The sequence below is a fragment of the Lactuca saligna genome, chromosome 7 (assembly GCF_052625555.1).
Source record: "Lactuca saligna cultivar CGN05327 chromosome 7, ASM5262555v1, whole genome shotgun sequence".
NCBI classification, from domain to species: Eukaryota; Viridiplantae; Streptophyta; class Magnoliopsida; order Asterales; family Asteraceae; genus Lactuca; species Lactuca saligna.
In genome coordinates, this window is record NC_136423.1 from 72280078 (window position 1) to 72289804 (window position 9727).

General features: G+C 33.1%; 1 protein-coding gene across 1 annotated transcript; it reads right to left on the bottom strand.

The window, feature by feature from the left end:
- Positions 1-337: 337 nt before the first annotated feature.
- On the bottom strand, positions 338-2742 carry LOC145005965 (protein AAL-toxin resistant 7-like). Its single transcript, XM_078965064.1, has 2 exons — positions 1614-2742; positions 338-567 (listed from the first exon to the last, which is right to left on the bottom strand). The coding sequence occupies exons 1-2, from the start codon at positions 2591-2593 to the stop codon at positions 519-521; spliced, it is 1029 nt and encodes a 342-aa protein (XP_078821190.1). The 5' UTR covers positions 2594-2742; the 3' UTR covers positions 338-518.
- Positions 2743-9727: the final 6985 nt, after the last annotated feature.

Consider the following 9727-nt stretch of genomic DNA (forward strand, 5'->3'; position numbering starts at 1 on the left):
TATTATTACATTGCATTCCAAATTATCTATATATTCACAATTTAGGACATTAACTTTAATTCAAAGATCCATTGAATTATAAGCTTATAACTGTAAAAATTACATTTTATTTTTCGAAATTTTATATATATATATATATATATATATATATATATATATATATATATATATATATATATATAATGTTTTAATAAAAGAAATAAATATACAATGCTATCATAAAAATTCAATATAAATAGGTGTTTTTTTATCCACCCTATTGAAAATATAAAGTACCAAAAATTGCATATAAACCCTTTCCATATATATGGCTTCCTTCGCTAAACAACAGTTCCAATTTATTCATCTCTATATATTTTCTGTTTTAATTTTCTCATATCGCATATTACTTTCAATCATTATTACATAGAAAAATAAAAGTACAACAAAATTTTGAAAAAAGTAATAAAAAACAAAACAAAAATAGTTCAAAAATTCAGCCACAAATTGATTTTTCAAAAAACGCAATCAATCTTTTTTCAGGCTAGCCACTCCCCATCCATTCCTTCAATTTCACCTATATCCATGCTGCATTTTTCAAATTCAAAATCAGATATATATAAAAAAAAAAAAATTAAAACCATTAATCATTAGTCAACCTGTAAAATTAAAATTCAAACATTTCATTGTACACAATTATAAAAATTGTTGCAATTTCCACACGTAATAAAAAAAACAAAAGTTCAATGTGAAAATAAAAATGTAAAAAAGACATTTATAGATATGGAGGTGGGGACCTATGTGGTCTCACTGCCATTGTTTTAAAGTCTCATCCTGCAACAATTCAGAGATTGCAATAGTCTTTTGCTAAAACAACAGTAACAGCACCAACAAACATCTACAACTAAAATTGCTTAATATAAGAAATAGTATCCTACTTTCATTTATTTATGTCACATCATTGTACATTTTTTTTTTTCTCTTATTAGGATATTATACTTCAAATTATACCCAATTATAACATTTTACATTTATTTTTTCCTTATCACAAGTGGTGACATTATACTTTAAGAAATCTCTCAAATTATAGCATTGTTCTTTCAATTCTGATATTATACTTCAAAAAATCAACTTAATTATAGCATTGTACTTTCAATTTTTGTTTTTTCTTATCACAACACTATACCTTGAAAAATCTATGCAATTATAGGATTGTAGTTTCGATTTTTTTTTTTTTCTTATTAGGAGATTGTATTTTAAGAACTCTATCCAATTATAGTACTGAAAATTATTTTATTTGTATTTGGATGTTATTGCTATAACTTATAATAGTAAGAAATAAAAGTATGATGCTATATAAACAAATCAATGGAAGTACAACATTGTTATTTCTTAAATTTAACCTAAACTAAAATGGTTAAAACGGATTTAGCAACGTAATTATCTCAAATAGCAACAAATTTCATGTTGTAAAATTAGTTGTTTCTTGATTTAAATGTAACATTACTATTGTACGGAGAAAATAGTAAATACCAACATAAAACATTTCCAATTTCCTTACACTTAATAAATTTAATAATTTCTACAAATATATGAAAATGAAAAAAATCAAAGAAATAAATGAAGAATCTTACCAAGGTAAAGCAGGATCTTGCATGTACGCATTAGAAAAATTAAGATCTTGCAAACAAGAGCTCTCATTTCCATTCATCAACCATGGTGGAAACTTCATAACTTGATCAAATCCATAAAACTCATCTCCTTCATCTTCTTCCATTTCCATGTTCTTCAAGAAACTACACCACCTTGCTGACGTCATCAAATTAATGGTGTCATTCCACTCAATCTGGTGTTTCTCACCCAACGACCGTATCTCCTCCATCTCCTCATCTCCCATCGCATGATGCAACCCGCCTGAGGAACTTTCCGGCGTCTCCTTCCGTTTTCCGGCCACCGGATTTGAGGAAGTTGAAGATGATGACAATGGTGTGTGATAAAAACGGGTGTCTAAATTTTCAAAATTCTGAAAATTTAAATTCAATCCCAATGTTTGACTCGGAAGAAATAAATTTAAGCTGTCATGGTACGCTGGCGGCAGTGGCGGTGCAGTGGCGGAGATAGGCCAATAAAAATTGGCAGCGGTGGCGGTGGCGGTGGCGGCACCACCGTCCGTGGTGGTAGAAGGATAAAGGCTGAGAATTCGTCGGGATTTTGGTTTTTTCTCTTGTACTGGCGGCGGTTGGTGGTGGTTAGTGGCGGCACCACCGGCGGCCTCTTGTTGTTTCATGGAAGCTCTGTGAAACTTAAGGGCGGCGACAATTTCTCTTCTGGCTTCTGCCATGTTTAGGAGTCGTTCTTGATAAGGTCTAGTTGTGTGAAGTCTTCTTCTGACTTGTTTTTTCGGCTTTTGTGGTTTTTGGGTGTTATTATTAATTTCACTAAAATGTTTCTCATTTTCCGGCGATCCACCACCACCACCACCACCACCACCGTCGTTGGTGGTTAAGTGTTTCACAAGGCTACGGATGTAAACACCTGATACACGTGGTTGGAGCTCTTCTTTAGCTTCATCAACTTTCTCTGTTTCCATTGATCTCCTCCCTTTTTTAGCCATAATCTACCTCTCATCTATATATACATAGATATATCTATATATACATATAAATATATTTTAAATTCTTTTTTTGGGAAAAGTTTTTTTTTTTTTTTTTTTTAGGAAATTGGAAAAAAAGGGTTTTGATTGTGAACTTGAGTTGAGTTTGGCTTTCTGAAAGAAAAAGCAATGCAAAGGCAGAAATCGGCAGTGTCTCATGAAGGATATAAATAGCTGGCTACCTGTTTCCTTTTTTATTTTTTATTTTATTATTTATTATATTCTTCAATTTAAAAGAAATGAGTATTTGTGTTTTTTTTTTTTCCTATTTTGGAAAATCAACTAGGTTCTTGGATTTTCTTCCCCTTGTGTCAACTTGCTCTTCACATAATACCATATAATATATATGACTCATTATATGCCAATAAATATAAGATTCTCAATCTGTTGAGTGATTATTCAAATAAGTATGTTCCAATATTGTTGTGAAATAGTACAAACATAAAAGTGTAAAAAAGAATAAACTATGACACGAATTGATAAAATAATAATAATTATAATAATAATAATGAGAATATGACGTCATTACTCTTTTTTAAGGATCTAAGTGAGCGTGTGGATGTGGGTATAAGATCATAACGAATTGCTTTTTTCAGCTTAAAAAGAAACTACTTGCCTAAAATAGTAACAAAACTAATCGATGAAATCAAATATATATAAGTCAAACCATATGGAATGTATCTATGTAATATGTATCACTGCTGATGAAACATAGTTGACTTCTTTGACCACTCAATTTAACTTCATGTTCAAGCTCAAAGAAGAAATGAACTTTATTTCACCATTTCGATATCAAGTAAAAGAAAATAATAACAAAAAAGCAAAAAACAAATCCAGTAATAAATATACTAATATATTAACTTATAGTTTAAATTCAAACTGAGACATATAGCATAAGTACAATGACTTAATTGGAGAGTAGAAACAATAGAGTGGTAACAAATTTTATATAAATTTAGTAGTTTTGGAAATATATAGTGATAATTATTTATAACAAAATCGTAAATGAGTATCTTTTGTAATGGGACTATTCTAAAAAAAACGTCAGCAGAAGGCAATGGAAACTGACAGGAGAACCTCAACCTCCATTGCTGTTGTGAGTTGTGACCTTACTTTAATTGTAAATAAATGTGTGTGCATACGTGTAAGTATGCAATTTGTATGAATTTAAAAAAAACGATGCATAAAAGTCCAAAATTTTGTATATAATTGACCAATATAATTTGTTTCTCATGTTAAAGGTTAAAACAGAGAACTTGGTCATTTTTTCTAAGGACACAAGTAGCCTATTAAAGACACAATTCCTCCATACCACCTCTCAAATAATCTTTCTCCACCTACCTTGACTTTACTCTTTTTTTTTTTTTTTTTTTTTTTTTTGAGAATTTCACACAAAGACATGGCTTCTTAGTTGTTTGGGTATACTTAGTCCATAATTTGAAAATGAGAAGTAAAAGTCAATAACAACATAGAAAATTCATGAAATAACCAAAAGTTGGGGGGGGGGGGGGGGGGGGGGGGTTGGGGTGTTTTAAGGAATAACAACATGGAAAATGACCACGAGTTCCACAATCCGCGATCAATGAACCATTAGAATGATCGATTCAGTGTCTTCGAGTCGCCTCCTTCCTCTTTCCACAGTTAGGGTATTAGGAATGAGGTTGGTTTTGGCAATTTCCGATTTTACCCCGGTTTCGATGGTTCCTCGGAGGATTATAGCGATCCGCAGAGGTATACAATGGATCCGCAGAGCCACCTTTGCAGAACTATTGTAGGCACAATTTTTTTTTTGCCATTTAGTTGTGTCATGTCATTTCCGCAGTACTGTGCATCACTCCTAGAGGATTAAATGGATCCGCAGAGGTGTGCAGCTCAAGAACAGATCTACAGAGCCCCCACAACAGATTGACGTTCATCTTTGCAGAATTCCTAATTTTCTTTTTTGATTTTGATTTTGTGTGTAGATTTTGGTATTATTAATTTTTTTCGATTTTGAGTTACATACTCCATTAAAATGCGAAGTAGTTAAAAAATGACATTTCAGTCTTATTTTTTTTTATATTTTGCCATATATATGTTATCTTTTATAGCATAGTATGCGTGGATGACCTGCATAATTAACTTTTAAAGGGGTGGTGGAGACAGTGTTGAGGAAGTTTATTCCAAAACTAAATAGTAGGCGACATGAATTATTTCAAGAGACACCATTTGGGATCTTCATTAGTATGCCCACCCTGAATAGTGATCCAATGCTCTGTCCTTTGATGATGTTGCATGAGGTTCATGATGTGCTGGTACCCAGGGCTAGGAGGTTTCAGTTCGAGTTACAAGGCAGGGTGGTGGAATATGGTGAGACCGAATTTTATTTGATTAACGGTTGGAGATATGGACCTTATGTTGATGTAATCAATACAAAACCCAACACAAAATCTGCATTACGAAATCGGTAGTGATGATGATGCGGTAATGCTTATGAATATCTTGTTTTTGTTGAAAGGTCTCATAGGATGTGATACAAATACGTGCATTCCGTCGTTAATGTATAAGCTCGGTGAGAGTCTATATAATTGGAACATGTAGTAAATTTACTATTTATTTATAACTACAAGATGATTTATATTAATTATAATAAGTACGACAGGTTTGCATGCGGTACGTTTCTATGGAGGTATAGTGAAACACAACGACTCTAGTTGCGAAAATCTACAGATATTTACGAGATCAAGCCAATGTGGGTTCCGTGAAGACGTCGAAGTATACAGTGACCAGTCTTCACCTTCCATTTAAGGTAAGTTTTATGTGCAATTAATATTACACATTTTAAAGTGTTTATAATCATCAACAAATCATAACATGTTAAAGTTATACAAGGTATGGATTTTGGAGACATATGCATAAGCTTTGACGTATGTGCATCACACTGCAAATGAATTTCCAAGAATGACGGCATGCAAAATAAATAGACAATTAACTATCGAGCAATGTTTATGTATATTAGACATGTCACTGGTATAGTTATACATTCCTTATAAAGTTATATATAGTAAAAAATCTCAAATTTTCTATGTAGTTAAAGTTAATGTTTTTATTTTGTAGGAAAAAATAATCCACATGATGTTGAAGCAACGGATTTTGAGATCGAATTTCCATTCCATTCGCGTTATCTGACTTGGACTTTGCACGGAATGGAGTCTGCACCGATGCAATAGACCTCCCCCCCCCCCCCCCCAAAAAAAAAAAAAAAAAAAAAAAAAAAAAAAAAAAAACTACGGTCTCCATCACCTCAACCATCTCAGTTTCAACAAGCAGATTACATCATCTCACTCTCTCATGTTCGTAGAGCATACCACAACACCTCACAAGACGGTAAAATAGACAAGTTAATGGGTGTTGTTAATCATTTGGCAACCAGAATCGAGTAGTTTACGAGAAAATTGACAAATGAGAAAACGAAACAATTTGGTGTGAATGATATCGATAATGTGGATGGCCAAGAAACATTTTTTGTGGTTTGGATCTGAAGTCACCTACAATGTATGTGGAGTCGCCACCTATTGTTGTTGAAATTAACGATAAGACAGTTACACCGGTAAAAGTTACATTGGAAAAGAAGGGGAAGATGAAATCAAAGTATTTTAGGTAGCCTTAAGTACATGAATTAAATAATTACTTTCTATTTATAAATTATATTGTCATTAAAATTTAATTAACATTTTGATTTTATAGGTTCCGTCCACAGAACTAGTGAAGAACAAAAAAGGACGAAAACCGAAGGACGGTACTTTAGAGAACATACAATTACTATTGGACCATTACATGCCTACTCATGAGGAATTTTGGAAATTATGGGGAAAGAGCCAGATGACGCTTTTTTTGGAACATAAACATTATAAACGATCTGGGTGGTTGGACTCTACGGTAAGATATATCCCTTATTTCATTGCACAAAACATTTTGGATAATTAATTGTACAAAATGTAACATCTTATCTTATAACATACAACATTTGGTAATATCGGCATCATTTCTCAAGGGAATCAACCCCTCAACTGCTAGGTGGACTATTATTAATCATCAAGGGATCACTTTGGAAGCTGGGAAAAACCTTTATTTGAGGTGAATAGCAACATGGAAGGTTGATGGACCTCATTGGAAGGATATTGATCGGGTTTATATATACACACACATATATATATATATATATATATATATATATATATATAGAGAGAGAGAGAGAGAGAGAGAGAGAGAGATAGGTTAGGTGTTTAAAGTAAGTATTGTGTTATTGTATGCATAAATGTAGGTCAATCATTTCAAAAACTTAAATAAGGATATATAATCTTACCTATTAATTAATTTTGTTAATTAATTTTTTTTAATTAATCCCTAAAATATTGGATTGTTTTCCTTTAAATCCCTTGAAACCGTTACTGCTTCTTTATCACCGATCCATCCATTCTTTTTCAACCTAACTGATGCCGATGATTGAAGAAGATAAGAGGCTGGAGCTTGCCCGTTCGCCGATCAACACCATCAACCACCATCATTCATCTTCAACAGGTAACACACTCGTGTTTTTTCCCTTTATTTGGGATTCAACGTTTCTCTCTAGCGACAGTCGCTGCCTTTCCGCCAACGCCTCCCCTCCTCTGGAAAATTAGTAAGTTTTTCTGCTCAATCTATGAAATCGATTTTTCCGAAACTGAAGTTGAAATCTGAAATCGATTTTCAATTCTTCACCACTTGTCTTAAAGAAATAAAGTGCTTTCCTACCTAGCTTACAATGGAAAGTAGAATTCGCTTTGAATATTCAGTTCTACAAATGCCTTTATTTAATTTATTAATGGGATTCACGTGGGACGCCTTTGCAGGTGGTGTTGATTACAATCTTCTATCACTTTAAAGATTTTCAATTTTTCTCATGGAATTGTGATCAATTGGATAGGGATTTGTGATTGGAAATGGACTCACTAAACCTGGAATCCAATTCAAGGAAGATGTTGATTTCACTTTGGAAAATCAGTTAATTACAAAAAAAATATTACAATGAATTTGATTCAAATAGTACCAAAGTGTGAAGAAGCAGCAAACAAATGCGATGATTTCATTATTTAAGCTTGTTATATTTTCGTTAATGTTGTATATATCCTACAATCATAACTAGAAGTGTAATTCATATGTAATAGAAACAATTGTTGTATAACAACCTTGTGATTTGAGGAAGCAAAGATGTGATGACTTGTCAAAGATAGATGAATTCTTGAACTTGGAATCAGTGAAAAAGGCATTAGGGGTACCAGAGGAAATACACTTTGGGGCGTGTAATGGTGAGGTGTATCGAGCAATGAAGGAAGACATTATTGTTGGGTTTTATACAAACAATCCTATGTGTGCATGCAACCCTAGAATTGGATCTATATTTTCACTATTAGTTATACAACTTTATGAACACAAAAAGAAACCTGGCATGCTACTATAATTTTCGAAATTCATATATAAAATTAGAATACATACATTTTGTTGTTATATAGCAATAACAACTAGTTCCTTGAATCTCCTTAGCTCTTGAAAGCAAGTACCACAAGTGTAGTACCTCTAATGGCTCACAAACACACTAGGTGAAAGGATGAATATGGGAGAGAGGAGAGAAGGGTATCTTACCCTATATTTTGTTCCTTTTAGGGTTCCCCAAGGGTTGGACGAAATCTTAGTGCCTTAGGGTGCTATTTATACTTAAGGCTAACTAGGGTTTCAAGGTGTAAACCCTAATCCCTTAGCTTAGGGCCTAAGCAAGTCCATGGACTCCTTTCCTTAAGCCCTTGGATGAAAACTCCTAGATCCTTCTAGGATTTTCGTTCAAGCCTTAATAAAGGTGATCCAATGGCCCAAAGCCTCAACTACTGAATAATTACAAAATAGCCCCTGCACTTTCAGTCAGTTCCTTTAATCGCAAAATTAATTCTAAATTGATTTCTGATTAAATACTAATTAATAATATGATTCCAAATTAATATATTATTCATATAATATATTAATAAATCATATTTATGCCTTAATTTATTATTCTTAATAATAAACCAGCCTCTCTCCTCAGCAATCATCCTGTCTAGTCACCAGTGTGAAGGCAACCCAAAAGGACCATGCACAATCAGGTCAAGTACATACCAAAATAGTTATGAACTTAGACACTAATCCAATAGTCTCCCACTTGGATAAGTCTAACAACTATTCTGCATATAACCTCAGATCCTGATTAGCAATCGTAGCTTTCAAAAGCCACTGTCAACTCTGATCTTATCAGATACGCACACTTTAGATAAGGGATCATATATTCCTCCATTCTAGATATCGTATAGACTGAGACATGGATTTAAATCATTCTCTCTGTCTATGTGTTGTTTCCCGATTTCCGATTTATGACGACTGATAAAAGACTACAATTGAACACATCAAATTAGTCCCGGCTTGGCCAAGCACTTAGGTGTCATCACTAAATCATCGAGGGGCCCACATATATCGCTTTCATCCTACTTTGGATAAAAGAATGAATAAACTTTGATTCAATGCTTGCTTGCACTCACTTACCGAATCACACAAAACAATATGTTTTATGACACCAAGTTACTGGTGCGTTTACATATTATCAATGTGTAACCGACTCGCAAGATACAACTCACACATCTTGGTTTCAAGAATATATGATATTATCGTCTTACCAATCACTCGTGATAAAATCCATGAAGTGATCTAAGTGAGCGTGGGTTTAATCCAATGCTCAAATCATATTCATAAGCACTCATGAACGTTGCAGCAAACATTTGCTTATGTCTAATACACTTTAGACAATCCACACCCCAATTCACGACAGTCTTCATTCATACCTACTTCCAACATATGAACGACTGTGGTCCGTTCGAATAATTCGATTATTCTGAAAAAAATTAATTATTCAGGAAGTCAAAACATGCAAAGTGAAACACAAGAATAATACTAATCCTATATGGTCCCAAACCCTTGAGTATAAATAAAACACATTTTATTTATCACCATATCGATTACTCATTATTTGTTGTTTCGGGTAATCAACTGCTTACT

Excerpts from the sequence above, each read along its gene's own strand:
- LOC145005965 (XM_078965064.1), bottom strand. The coding sequence starts at position 2,593 with ATGGCTAAAAAAGGGAGGAGATCAATGGAAACAGAGAAAGTTGATGAA. Across the intron at positions 568-1,613 it reads CAAGATCCTGCTTTACCTTG|CATGGATATAGGTGAAATTG; the intron begins GTAAGATTCTTC and ends TGAAAAATGCAG.